This window comes from Lissotriton helveticus, chromosome 9 (genome assembly GCF_964261635.1).
Source record: "Lissotriton helveticus chromosome 9, aLisHel1.1, whole genome shotgun sequence".
NCBI classification, from domain to species: Eukaryota; Metazoa; Chordata; class Amphibia; order Caudata; family Salamandridae; genus Lissotriton; species Lissotriton helveticus.
Window position 1 is genome coordinate 254,313,626 of NC_136070.1, and position 15,197 is coordinate 254,328,822.

General features: G+C 46.4%; 1 protein-coding gene across 1 annotated transcript in view; it reads right to left on the reverse strand.

Moving 5' to 3' along the window:
* Nucleotides 1-14,870, reverse strand: part of NPC2 (NPC intracellular cholesterol transporter 2) — a 63,843-nt gene extending 48,973 nt beyond the window's left edge. The window contains exon 1 of the mRNA XM_078659887.1: nt 14,435-14,870. Coding sequence (XP_078516013.1) covers nt 14,435-14,642 — 208 coding nt within the window. The 5' untranslated portion in view covers nt 14,643-14,870. The remainder of the gene's footprint in view (nt 1-14,434) is intronic.
* Between the last annotated feature and the right edge of the window lie 327 nt (nt 14,871-15,197).

The following is a 15,197-nucleotide window of genomic DNA, read 5'->3' on the forward strand; positions in this document are numbered from 1 at the left end:
TTATTGCATGTTTTCTTTCATTTTGTGGTATATACGTGCAATGAAAAAAAAGAATTAACCATCCCAAAAACTTGCAAAGTCCAGCCCTTCTGGCTTTGCCAATGCTTGTTTGGTATACAATACGTGATGCCCCGTCCATCATGCTTTGTGGAGTTAAAGACGGAATAATACACCATCTTGAGCTAAGTGCAAGGGTGCTGCACTTGACCATTTCCCTACGAATTGTGTCTGCTGTACGGAATCCAGAAGAAGAAGTGAAACTTTAGCAGGAACCACACAGTTTTGTACTTTCCTTTGGAAACAAGAGAGCGCCTGTCACCCACCTATTTTAAAAACACACTTAAAATCCATCTGCCCAGAAAAGGAACAGAAAGGGATAATTATTTGTGATACCAGAGAGAGGCGAGGCTGGTTCCCCATCCACCAGGAGGAAGTTCTCTTCTGCAGCACTTGTTTATTACAGAAACAAATCTTGTGAAGGAGAATATCAGAAAACCACCAGGTCCACTCAGCCCGACCTGTCCCTCCCCATATGCAGACATTTGATGTTCTGCGGTTTCACACGTAACTCATCCGCCACTCCACAGTTCTCCAAAGGTCTTTGCCCCGAGGCTCCATTTGAAGGCTATTCTAGTCACCACCCTTTCTGCTATGAATAAGGTGCTTTCTGCTCCAAGACACACACAAGTAATAAGGCAGAATCACGAGGTTGTAACTTGGCTTTTGTAGTGCACAGGTCTAATGGGATTTATGAGGAGTCACATATTTTTACCATGGCTTTATAGTGCACAGGTCCCATGGACTTATGAGGAGTAACATGGTTCTAACGTGGCCTTTGAAGTGGACAGGTTCCATGGGATTTATGTGATAACCATACTCAGTTGAATTTGTAGGGGCACATCATCGAATTTGGCGGGGGCAGTTTTGTTGTTGACAAGTACAATGGAATTTTTGGTGGGCAGAGGATGAAACCTTTCACCAGCGAGGCAGTGGCGTAACGGTGAGATAATCCAAAATTCTACTAAGAAACGCCCCTTACCAAGGACCAAAATCTGGCAGCCAATGTGGAAATCAACTTCCCAGTGGACGTGTACCCCCTGCGTATAACTAAAAACGAGCTCCCTCCATCAAGGACTACTTCTGCTAGGGATGTCGGTCTTCGACCCCACCACAGATCTCTATGCAACACATGCTGCCACAGGCTACCAACCTCATTATCCACCAGAGATATCTACATACACCCCATTTTTCACTTATTCTTATAATTCTTTTGCAGACTCGAAGAATGGTCCATTTACTGGACCCCCTAAACAGACTTGAATAATCCCCGTTTCCCAACTGCCGTATATTCTTGAACGGTTCAATCCGTAACCCCAGATTTCTAGTTTTGTGTCTGCATATGAGGTCCAAGGTAGAGGGGCTTTTAGTACATACACCTCCTCACCTGCCGATGCGCTTACTACGCGCTCTTATTAGCTCAAGGATTCCCCGTCCTGCTTCAACCTTATGTACATTTTCCAATATCAACTCCCTTTCATTCAGGGTATAACAATCAAATATACCACAAAGAAAAGTGAACATAATGCCTGTCTTGATAAAGATGGAATAACCAGATAGCCATCGAAACGAGTTGACGCATTTCTATATATTATCCCGAGGAGAAGTTGGACCTGTAGATACAAAATAGAGATTATGTATTCAGGCTGACCTTGCTAAAATTATTTCCAGGGAATTGATCAGTTAAAAGACAAAGCATACTATCTATCATGGTTCGTCCTCCCTATTTTTTAGTGTTCTCTGTGGAAAAAAGTGTCATAAGAGGTTATGTTTTGTCCTGATTTGATTAATTGTATTGTTTTTAATTATGCTGAAAGTATGCATTGTGTTTTATTATAGCTGTTTTTATAATTTGTGTTTTAATAATATTCACATGCACTTAAATACATTGACTTGTTTGCACTGCATGTTATAGTAGTATCATTGTTTGAGTGTTTCAGGGACTCGGAGTGAGATCTTTTTTAAGTTTATCTATGTGTTTTATATGAATTAAGAATTCCACTATTGATCGGGGGTTCTTGTTGCTTGAGTGAATCAAGGGATAATGTGTTTTTTATTACCAAGAACTTACACATAAGTAAAAGACATGGCCATTTACAATGGCAATAGCTCTAACTCAAACTAACGCGAGACCTATTGCATTTCCAGTGCTTGTTTTTCTAGCATACAACATTTAAATGTCTCTAAATGAACTGTGCAGATATTTTAGAATATATCGGAAACAGTAAAGCACAAATGAAGCACATTTTCTGTTAATTCTGAAGTTTGGTGAAAACATATTTTAACGCAATCAAAACAAATCAATACACTAGGTGGAGACATTTCCACATATTGACGTTTGTGCGCTGTATGCTTTTATCAGTAAAACTGCATGTCTGTGCAAATGTAATGGTCATTTCAATTGATTGTGGTCAGTAATAACAGTGCGCTACCACACCAGGCATACTTAAATTTCCCACTCCACACTGCGCCACTCCACACCACTCTATGCCAATGAATTCCGCCCCACACTACTCTAATATGTGCCACTGCACTCCTAGCCACTCCATTCCATGCAACTTTACTCTGTACCACTCCACACCAGTGCACTCTACTATGCACCACTCCAGTCTGAAACAACCTACTCTACTCCACTGCACTCTGTGCCACTCCACTACATCACTGTACTCTACACCAATTTACTCGACAAAATGCACTCTACGCCAAAATATTCTGCACAAATAGACTACTATACTCTTCTCTGCCACACTTTACACCACTGCACTCTACGTCACTGGACTCTGAGCAACTCTAATCTACTCTTCACAACTCTACTCTGCACCAATCTACGCCACAGCACTCTCCTCTAAGCCACGCTACGCCACTACACTCTACCCTGCACAACGCGACAGCATCTCGCCACTCAACTCTCAAAACTGAACTCTACGCCACTCTGGTCTGCAGCACTGCACTATGCCCTAAACTCTACGCTAATGTACTGTATGCCATTACACTCTTCATTGCTCTACACTACGCCAATTCACTCTACAATACTACACTCTACTCTGAAAGAATATACTCAACATCACTCAATTTCACTCTATTCCACTTCACTCTTTGTCACTGCAATCTACCCTGTGCCACTCCATTCTCTGCTGCTGCACTCTACACCACTTTACTCAAAACAAATATATTCTATGCCAATCTACTCTGCATCACTGCACTGTATGCCACTAAACTCTGCAACACTTTACACTATGTCACTGCATACTATGCCACTCTACTCCACTCTGTGCAACTGGACTCTACACCATTCGAAGCCACTGTGCTCTATGTCACTACTCTACACCACTGCACTCTACCCTGCACCACTCCATGCCCCTGCACTCTGAAACAATCTACTCAATGCCACTGCACTCTATGCCACTATACTCTACTCTGCAACACTACGCCACTGCACTCTATTCTACTCTACACCTTTATACTCTACTCTGCACCACTTCATTCCACACTCTGCGCCACTGCACTCTACACCTCTGCATGCTACCCTGCACCACTCCCCTCTATCCTGAACACCCAACGGGACTTCACTCTACTCAGAAATAAATCTATTGTTCGGCACAGCACTCTAAGCCAATGCACTCTACACCAATCTACTCTGCACCCCTGTACTCTACACCACTTCACTCTAGGCCACTCTTCTCCATTAAACTCTACTCCACTATGCCAGTCCATTCTACAACTCTGTACTCCATTCTACAAACCCCCTCTATGCCAATCCATACCACTTTACTCCACTCTATTCTACAACACACTGCTCCACTGTATGCCATTCCACTCTCCTACACTACTTCACTCAATGCCACTCTACTCTACAACAATCTACTACGCTCTACAACACTCAACGCAACACCGTATACACCACTCCATGACACTTTGCCACTCAATCCTACTCCATTCTACTCTACTCCCTCCATGACCCACAACAACACTCCACGACTCTCCACACCACTTTCCTAGATTACATTTTTAGCCATGCTGAACAGCAGCCACGCTGGTATACAACATGGTTAAAACAGATTGGCAAAACCTATAGCTCTTTCATAGGCGAGATAAGATTAAACTTATTTCACTGGTATTGGTGAAACACGACCCAGATGTGAATATGGATTCTGCAGTTTGCTTGTCTTTTTCTTATTTTTATGGGGCAGTGCTCGCCCCACATTTGTGCTCCTTGCCTCTGGTCCTCGCCATTTCCCGCCTGCAACTGCTGCATGGATTCTTGTCGCAGTGCAGGAGGCTAAATGTCCAGCGCAACAGAGTATGCAGCACGGACTCTATATATCGATACTCAGACCCATGGGATAACTTGAGGGAAGGCTCTAAAGCCAAGATACTGAGAGCTAAAACAAGAGAAATTCAACTCCCAAAAATCACTACTTACAACACTCTACTCTCAGCTATTGCAAGTGCGCTACGGACCACATCAGGCGCTTAAGCACAAGAGAACATGCTAGGGCTGCGAGGTCCAAGGCACAGGAGGAGAGATCTCCTTAGCAAAGGAAAGTGACTACATATTTTCACCCTATAGTTTCACGAGCACAGAAGGCAGTTGGTCTTTCTCAAAGGTGTACCCAAGCAGACGACTGGAGTCTCTTGGCCAGGAGTAGTTCTTGCACCATTTAACCTGGATAGGGTGTACTGTAGGGGCAAATATACACCTGCATGGCTTTAGGAAACTGTGATGAGGAGTAAAGATCAGATTTTCCACCCTTAGTGCAAAACAACTAACTTCCAGGGATGGGGCATCCACCTAAATTAGTTAGTCTGAATCCGCAACAGCCTCACTAAATATGCAGGGCTGCTAGCAACCGGCTCTTTTCGTGGTGCAGGCAGGGTCCCCAAAGCAAATTCTAGGGGTTTCAGACCCAATATGTGTTACTTTATGTGCAGGGTAGGCAAAGGATCATGGGACAAAATCCTTTACAATAGATCCAACCTGATATCTGCCTAGGTTCTGCTAGAGAGGCGGTGTCATAAGAGGTTCCACTTTTGGACACTCTTGGTAGGCTACATAATACCAAGTCTGATCCGCCTACATCCCACGAATAGGGCTGCTCCCGCTAACAATCACATTCTTGACAGGCTTTCTCTAGATCACATCAGCAAGGTGGCTGCATGCTATTCCACACCCAGAGGCCCAGTGTGGAGAGAGAATGCTAACCATGCAGAGGTTAGAGACTGCTGGCCCAGTTGTCATCACTCATTGGTGTGAAGAGATCATTGATTGATCAATTACTGGCTGAGGCATCTAGTCCTTATCCCTCCCTGGTGGGCAAGACTTTCATGTGAACCCTTTCAGGCCGACACCGTCTCACATGGGTGTCTGTGTAAATGAGTGTGTTTGGAGTTTAAAACACAGAAATATAGTATAATCGACAGCTGAGTGTCTTCATGCTCAAAACTCCAAACACGCTCATGGATTTTGGCGTGAGGAAGGTACCGGGCAATAGGAGGTACTAATGACTGGCAAATAATCCCTGCTTCCATACTCACGGATTGAATAAGTCTTAAGGATATAAGGAATAGACATAATCCACTTTAAGGAGGAGGAGGAGTATTAGCTCTACATTTATATACATACTGACTAATCAATGTCAACCCTGGAAACACTTATTATATTTGACATAAATGAGCCCTGAAGAAGTTAAAGTTGGATACTTTGAACGAAACATGTTGGCTGGATGTTTTTTGTGTATGCATGGATTTCATATGAGGAATCAACTCTGAAAATAAAAGAAAAAAACAAAATAAAAAGGAATATCTATAAAGACTGTTTAAATGTTCATTTGGATAAGAGGGCCTTCCCAGTGCACCATTCCATTTCAAGTATTATCGTTCTGCCGAGCAGCAGAACCAAACAAAGGCGGGTACAGCAATTGTAGTGTACAGGACTTTTTTTAATTGAAGAACCCAGATGTGAGGTGCAGAATGTATAGTCCGCCGTTGTGGTCTTTAACCTCTTCAGCGCGGAGCGAATTTTCGCGCTGTGCTGAAGGTCCTATTGAGCGGGCGGGGCCATGACGGAGTGGTTCCGTCATTAGCACAGCTCAACCGGTGCTCATGACGGAACCACTCCGTCATGAGCACCGAAGGGGTTAAGGTTATGATTTTTAGGTCTCGCCTAGGCAGCGCTTATGTGCTGCTCTAGGTGATGACCTTTTGAAATCGGTCTGCTTCTTTTCAAGCACACACGTGCTTGTGCTGGCATCCACCTTGCGGGAGCGAGCAGCGGCACGTGTGGTAATTGAAAATATATGGCTCACGCGCTGCTGTTCACTCGTATATGCCAGCAGAAGCAGGAGTGCTTCGCCGGGCCTTTTTTAAAATTCCTTTTAGCGCACACACCACTCCCGTGTTTGACAAGGTTAGCATTTAGACGTGCCAAAGCCATATTGTTTCTTTCTACCAGTGCTGCAGCTCGTAAAGATTTCAACACACCACATCCATTCTCCAGGACCCCCTTTGCACCTACGTATTAAAATGAAATGAGCTGCAGTTCTAAAAATTCACAGGTTTTTATGCAAGGTTTGTTTTTGGCAGAATGCCCGTTTGCTGGTTCTGCATCAAGGCAGCCCACAAGCGCATCGACCCTGGTGGAATTAATGAGATTCGAGGGGGAACAGGGTTTTAGTAGCAACTCATGCTAGGTAGCCTTTGAATGAGTGACTTCCTAAATTCAGCCACCCTTGCCTTTCAGTTTTATTGTTTTTCACATAGACCGCTGCTATGGAGGACACAGACCAAGGACGCATGGTTTTTTTTGTTGCAGTTTTTTTACAGCGGGACATTGGTCCAAAGGTATTGGAGGACTTTACGTGAGCACCAGTTACATTACACAAGGACACATTCACAAATTAAAAGCCTCGCCCAGAATCAAAGTGCGTTGAGCTGGCGCCTAGACTCGAACCTGGTTCCCACGCTCCAAAATGGGCTGCTCTGGCAGTTACGCCACGCCATCTCTTCTATATTGGTGCAAGCCTTTTTCTCTCTCCGTTTCATGGTACCTGTGTGCAAGACATTTCTCGTAGCACTGTGCACCCTTCTGGGCTGTTTAAACTTAGCTCCAAGTAACGTCTTTCGGCCTGCTCAGAGTTCGCCGTCTGACCCTTACGTCCTGTAATGAGAACCCTAAGAGGATTTTATCTCTGGCAAAACTACTGCAAAAAGAGCTGTCACTGTCAAATGGCTGGTCACGCGAAGTAGGTTATGCAGACCAGGATGGCCAGGCTTGCTGACGTCATACTTAGAAGCTCTCCTTTGGTGATAAATTTGACAATTCCAGCTGGCAGTTTTTTAGGCACAATATGGTACTTTAGTTACGTGTTTACTGACCAGTTCAAACAGGAAGTGACTTGTGTTTTTGTGATGTAACTTTTTATTACCGAATAATCAGATACATGTTGGCATATATCCGAATTCAAATTTCAATCTTTATTTCGGCCGATATGACCATCAAAGATATACAAAAGACATATATGAAACAATGTAAAAACCATCGAAGTAGGGCGGCAGCACATAATATACAATGTACAATCATTCCACCCTGCAAGAAAAAACCATACATTTAAAATTTTTAGTGTTAAAATTAAGTGGAAAACTGGGACTTTAAAATACGGGTGCCAGTATGCCAAACATTTGTAAGAAATTTAGCCAATGCGAACACCGTTGGTCCCGCGACATCGGTTTTTAAAATTCTGTACATCGGGAGATACTCCCTACAACCCAAGTTTCTGATGAGTGGTAGGAGCCAATGTTTCCTGGCGGTCTTGTATGTTGGACAAAACAAGACCACATGTAGATCACTTTCCTCATCACAAGTACAAGCCGGGCAATGCTTGGTAGAGGGCGGTGTAGACCAGGAACTAGTGTAAGACCGCAGAGGCAGTGTGCCATATCTCCATTGGAGAAATAGCTTCCTGGCCAGCACGGGAGTCATGCCATCCAGAACCCTCTCCAGCCTGTATGAGTCCTTGCTTTGCGTGAATACAGATGTTAATGACCCTTCACCCTGGGAATCTAAGACCATAGCTAGTTTCTGCTCGTGATACGCGTTGGCCAAGGCTCTTCGTGGGACCCTTAATGAAGCATTAGCTGGATCAGACCATAGGTCGGGGAGTCCCAGTCTCGCACAGGCCTTTTTTATATATTTTATCCAGGGGATCTGTAAAGCTTTGGGGTGGGTTAAGAACTCCCTCAGTTCCGCCCTGTAGGTACAAAGTTCTTCCCTGCTCCATAGCCTTCTCCAGAAGGCTATGGGTCTGAGACCCAGTTCATCTGCTATTGGTCTAAGTCCCAGGTCCATCCTCAGGGGGAGGAGTGGTGTACTAGACGGGAGTGCAACTATCTGTCTAATAAAGTTGTTCTCAGTTATAGACAGACTCTGGGAAGATGTATGGCCCCATAATTCCGCCCCATACATGACAGCGCCCCTGGCCTGTGGCTTATAGATCTGGATGACCGGCCCCAATGGTCGATATGTGGAGCTTTTCATCATCCGGGCGATGCCGCCAGTGGTCTGCACTAATTTGAGGTTAGCCCTAGTCTGGTGCGTTCCCCACGACATGGTTTCATTCAACGTTACACCTAGATATTCAAAGGTGGAGACTCTCTCTAAACGTGCTGATCCCAGTAAGGGGTTCGGGCGTGATCTTTGGGTTGGGTTCAAGACCATAAACTTAGTTTTTGAGGCATTGATCTCCAATCCCCTTTCCATGCAAAAAGCCACAAAAGAATCAAGGATCCTTTGTATCCCCATAGGGGTTTTGGACAGCAGCAGGGTGTCATCTGCAAACATGATTGCAGGCACCCTGCTGCCATTCAGCTTTGGAGCATCAGTGTGTTCAATGCCATTGAGATGGGCGATTACCCCGTTGACAAAGAGGCAAAACAGGGTCGGTGCCAATACGCAACCCTGCCTAACCCCCCTGTCAACGGGGAATCTGTCCGTCAATTCCCCAAGCTTCCCGCACCTGACCCTGGCGTAGTTGTTAAAATGCAGTCTCTGTAGAATTATCAGTATGTCCGGAGGCACCCCCATCTCGGCCAGGACACTCCAAAGTTTCCCTCTGGGCACCAGGTCGAAGGCAGCCCTCAGATCCACAAATATAGTGTATAGGCTGCCGCCTTCGAATACCGCTGTCCTCCAATAGATAATATTTAAACGAAAGACCTGGTCCACTGTTGAAACTCCCTTCCTGAAGCCCGCCTGATATGGGCTGAGGGCACCCGTCTCCTCCGCCCAGTCCTGGAGGTGATTCAACAGTATCCTACCTAACAGCTTCTGGGGCACGTCGATTAAGCTGATTGGTCTGTAATTGGCTGGGAGCAGGGGCGAGCCCTTCTTGAATATGGGGACCACCTCTGCCCCCAGCCAAGTGCTCGGGACTTCCATACCATGCAGGACTGCATTAAACACAGTAGCCAGGTAGGGGGACCATACATCGGGCTCCTGCTTAAACAGGTCCCCAGGGAGACCGTCCAATCCTGGCGCCTTTCCAGAGGTCAATCCTGCAATTGCTGCCTTAACCTCTCCCACTGTTATCAATTCCCCTTCATACTTTCACAATCCATTACCGATGGCAATCGCAGTTTCTCCCAGCTCAGAACTATAGAGAGACTGGAAGTGTTCCTTCCACACCCCTGCTGCAATGTTTGGCTCTATTGCCGAGTGGAGGCTCCCAGACCCGCCATTAACTACTCGCCAAAACATTCGGTAGTCTCTTGTTTCGAGAGAGCTAGTAAGCTCCTCCCATTGGTTCTCCTCCCATTCAATTTTAGCATGGGCAACTAATTTTTTGTATATCCGTCTACTTTCTCGTAGCTTCTCTCCGCCTGTTCCCTCCTTGATGCTTCTGAGGAGTTCTCCCTTTGCCTTCCTGCAGGCTGCATTATACCATGGGGCTTTATGGTGCTGCCCCCTGCTCGTATTCATTACCTTACCAAAAAGCTCTGAGGCCGCTCTTTTTATAAGGTCCTCATGTGCCTGAAATAATGTATTATGGGAATCTTTATTGCCCACATCATTAGCTAGATCTCCCACTTCTTCCAAAATTGGAATTAGTCCTGCGTAGAGCCTCGGGAGTTTCGCTTGGCTCGCTACTAATTTTTCCCACCTGATTCTTCTCCTGTTGTTGCCCAGTAAAAGTTCGGGCTTGTTATCCTCCTTGTTTAAAATAGAGGGTTCTGAACCAGGGTGGATGAGATCTAGTTCTAGGGCATTGTGGTCACTATCTAGTCTTTCAGTAACCCTGAAGTCCAAGATAGATGACCAATTCTCTATCTGTACAAGGGCGTAGTCCAGGCGGGACTCTCTTCCCACTTTATTGTAGGTGGGTCTGCTTGGTATATCAGACTTAACACACCCATTGCAAGCTCTGATTCCATACTTTAGGGTTAGGGCTGTGACCTGCAGTGCTACAGGTGTCCATGCCTTCGGGGTAGGCGCTACTACAGGAGGTACTGCCCACCTGGACTCTTCTTCCGAGGGAAAACCCTCTAGAAGGCCAGCCAGTGGCTCAAAATGAGAATTTAAATCACCTCCCACTACATAGGGTATGTCCCTTGGGATTTCAGATAGATAAGCTGAAAGCTCATCAATGGTGGGGGATTCTTGAGAAACTCCCACTGGTCTAGAGTAGATATTTATCAAGGCAAGTTTCGCTAGGTTCGGCCAGGCCAGTAAAACCACTAACATATCGTCCGATGGAACCGGTAACCGTGAAGCCTGGCACCCTAGGTGGGATGCCACCCAAGTTGTAAGTCCGCCTGAAGGGCAGCCCTTGCCCTCCCACCTAGCCGGGATAGAAAATGACAGATAGCCCTGTTGGCTATATTCTTCCCTTGCCCAGGTCTCCTGGAACATACAGACATCCCCAGTCTTAATATAAGTTACCCAATCATATGAGTCCAGCTTATTGGCTAGGCCGGCCAAGTTCCACCAAATTAGTCTCAGGTGCGCCGGGACAGCTACAGGGGGGATTATAAAAATAGAAATAGGAGGGGAACCGGTGCCCGATATTACACCAGATGTTACATCAGGACCATTGTCAGTAGTAGGTTTATTTGGATCAGGTGATTCACTAAAACCGTTGCCTGGAGTCACAGGGATTAGGTCAGGATTTGAGGACAGTCAATCGACCCCATCCAGTCCATTCAGGCAATTAAATCGGTTATAGTCAATAAAGGGTGTATCTGGAGGTCGATAGACAGGTCGTACATCATACCCCCTGTGTCTGGATCTCCGTTCAACCTTTGTCCAGTTAACTTGTGACCATTCATGCTGCATACGAATAGGGGGGAAGAAAAAAAGAGACTGGTAAAGTCTGTATGGTGGAATCTGGTGATCTATTTGACCCAGCACATATGTGTAATACTGTCCCAGGGTCTCGGAAAGTCACCATAATACAATCCCCTACTATTGATTTTCTTGTTCTCCCCAGCCAAGGTACCCTTCGCACCATAATGATTTCGTTGTTAAAGTGGGCGGGGAGAGGTCTGTTCCAGTTCAGCCATTTGATAGTTTTCCTTTTGAGTGAGTGGAAGTTCTCACTTTCACCCATTTCAAGAGGGGGAGCACCCGCCAAAACCACCGTAAGGCTGTTAGCCTCAGGCGGCAAGTCGGGTCTCCGAGGTCTGGGAACAGGCCTATCAGGGAATAAGGGAGTAATACTGGCATTAGATAGATTCCCAGAAGTTATAACGAGAGCTGTGCCGCGGGAAACTAGGCCTGCTGGTTGTAGAGGTAGGGGTTTGAAATTGGTGGATGGTGTTGGGACTAGGTTGGCCATGAGTGGCTGCAAAAGGTGAGTGGCAGCAATACCCGAGGGAGGTCCCACGTTTTTAGAGGGATTTTGAGTGTTAAGGGAAGTTTTAATTGGCGGATTAGACTCGGGGTTTCTATTCTCTTTGCTGGCCAAGGTTTTCAGGCTGGTTATAGCTGCCTCCAAGATCGTGAGTCTGATCTCCACTTTCTTCAAACTCTCGCTAATGGGCAGCAGGAGTGATCTAAATAGGAATTCTAAGTTCCCCAGAGAAGTAGCAGGGGGTAGTGTATCTGATAGATTGTTCCCCTGATCACTAGTGAAAGCAGTGTTATTAGTATTAGTGCCCCTGACATTCGATGTAAGCCTATCAGAGGTAGAAACGGACTTCTGTGCTTTTCCAAAGTCAGAATGGGGGATCTTAGACTAACCGAATTGAATACGACCCTTAGGCTCTACAACCCAAACACAGCAATACTCGTGTACATAAACACGAAGGCACCTGACTCAAGCAGTCGCCTATAGCATTGCAAATGCTTGTCTTACTTTAATATCCGCTCACAGAATCCTCGAAATGAGGCGCTCTTCCTCCATTCCGATGCCTATGGTTTCAGAGTATGTTGGTTTGATAAATATCACACTATTTTCCTGGTTCACTATGATCGGAGTTTAGCTGGTAGCTAGACAAGCATTGGGAAAGCAATTTTTTTGTGCGTGTTAGTGCACGTCAATATGTAGCAACGAGTCTGTTGGCTTCGCTACTGCTTGTTTGTCCGGCAGCATAGGTGTTCCATAATGTTTCTCTCCCACTTACCATGTAAACGAGCCCCTACTTACTGCATCAATACCGTCAATGTGAATCCGTGCGCCTGCTCACAAGCTCATCTACCTGTTCCCTACCCTCCCCGAGTAAAGCACCTGAGCGCACTGCCCCTGTCCTCTCCTACCCTCGCTGCATCACTAACCCCTTATAAGGTCCCAAAGGCGAGACCTATTGGCTACGCCAATGCTGGTTACACGAAGAAATGAACGCGAGCAGTTGTGGAAAGAACACGAATTGGGGGAAGCAACATACAAGGCGTATTTACATGGGGCTGGGAAGTAACAGGCGGGAGGTGGAAAGCAACACAGGGTACGAGGGAGGAGCAATATGCAGTTAAAGGGGAGCAAGGTGGAGGGTGCCGGGAGAGAAGCAAATGGAGACGGAGGTAGGCAAATGGAGAGAGAAATGTGGAGGTGGAAGCAAAAGAACAAGAGCAAAGTTGCGAAAAGCCCACTGGAAAGTGGTTTGAAGCGCAAGTGAAAGCATGCAAAAGAGCAGCTTTAGGGCAACGCTTTATAAAAAATACATTTGAATGATGTTATGAAAAGAATAGTGATGGGAGAAGTGAGAAAACACAGAGGATGAGAGTAGCACATGGAGTACTTTTAGAAAAAGAATACAAATTTACAAAAAGAACACACTTGTGGAAGAGTAAAAAGAACCAGTCAGAGAGCTACGCTTCACAGGAGGGGCAAAGACTAGATGGACAGGCTAAAACGATTTAACAAAAAGCAAGAAACGAAGATGGACATAAAAAAAATACGGAGAGCAATGGGTAGAGTTGCTTTCTAAATCAGCTATGGATGTGTCCCCAATAAGCCTTTCGCGGACACCTGCACTGTCTGGCAGGCCTCGACCTAAGAGTGGGTTAAGCCCATCCTTCCCCAAAAGCAGTCAGGAATTCCCGTGTTCTAGGATGTGGTGTAGACAACGTTTTATTGATAGGAACCAGGGAGAAACAGAGCTCTAGATTGCGTACACCCTACTGAGGCCCCGTCCAACGTGCAAAAAGTTTTCGATGCAGCGTAACTCCTTCAGATACCCATTTGCCTCTAGCTTGGTACTCCGGGGTGAGCCTGCATCCATAAGTTAGGTGACCAGGAGTCCCGGATTTGCCGGGATTTCCCTGTAGATTTTCACTAATTTAGCTAATGTACCGGATTGTTTAAAAATAACTGACTTGAAGTCGGGGGGAGGGGTTGCAGATTTTTAGGTGCTTTAAGGCGAGTTAGCTGCTGTTTTCTGATCACAGGTAAGGTTTAAAAGTTGCTTTTAATGTGGTTCTTCAGTACCTTCTTGTCTAGGTTTCTAAGTTGATGCGCGCTGTCATTTGAGTCATTTTGTGCCCCTCGACTGATGTAAGCGTGTATTTCTTCTATATTTGCTATATAGAAGTTATATATAGATTGTTTCTGTTTTCTATTTAAAATCTGGGCACCTTATCTATAAGGAGACGTGGGAGGCAGTGTCGACTTCACTGGGCGGGCAAAGTTCAGATTGCTTTGCAATCACGTCCGCCGCAGCCATACGTAGCTAGTTACCAAGGCTCAGACAAACTCACAGGCGGCTCGGAGGACTAGACGAGGCTCACGGCAGGGGGCCGGAGTGCAACGCGGGGCTGTACGGAGGAAGCTGGCGGTGCACAAGCACTCGGGGGTGGGCAGGTGGGCGCCACGAACAAGCACCGAGCTAGAGGCAGTGGGCACACACGCGGGAGGCGGAGGCAGGCAAGAGAAGCGCATAAACAACTTACCACAGTCATAAAACTTCAGGGGCTCCGCTAGCGAGAGAGGCCACAAGGCGAGCAGACACAGGCTTACTGCCAGGACAGACATCTTCAGCATAGGAGAGGCACACTGCACGACGGCGCTGGGGCTGCGGAAGTGGAGCACGGCAGGAGGAAGGGTCATGTGACAGGCACGGCATGGTCTGATGGAGAGGGAGGGGAGGAGCGCAGTCATGTGACAGAGGGGACGGGCTGCCTCGGCTGAGTCACCGCTGGTCACGAAACATTACACACCGAACAATGTGTGCCATTTTGTTTTTACCGGAGGTTCAAAGGTGACGAATGTGCTTCAGGTTAAGGAGCAGGTGTCTGGTGCCCTGGACTACGGTCTGACGTCTGAGTCCTACCTCAGCTACATACAGAGAGGAGCGGCCCAGCTGCACAGCCCATAGACTGGAGGGCAGTGCGCTTCTGCAGGGTCATGGCCGCGCCCTGCTGCCCCCTCACGCGGGAGGTTGAGTCAGTGCCAGTCACAGCACTTTTTACACGTTGTGCAATGCACAGCTCTACTGAGGAAAGGGGGGGGGGGTCGGGAGAGAGAGAGAAGTGACCATCATGGCAGCGAAGTACACGTATACAGACTGAGAGGCTAGAATACAGGCCATGGTGTCTCGCTCCACTTCTTGGAGCCTTGGGTAGAATATCTCATCACTTATTAGAAGTATTTATTTTATTGTATGCAGTTTTATTATAGCGCGAACTTTACCCAAAGGTGTCAGAGCGCTTTACA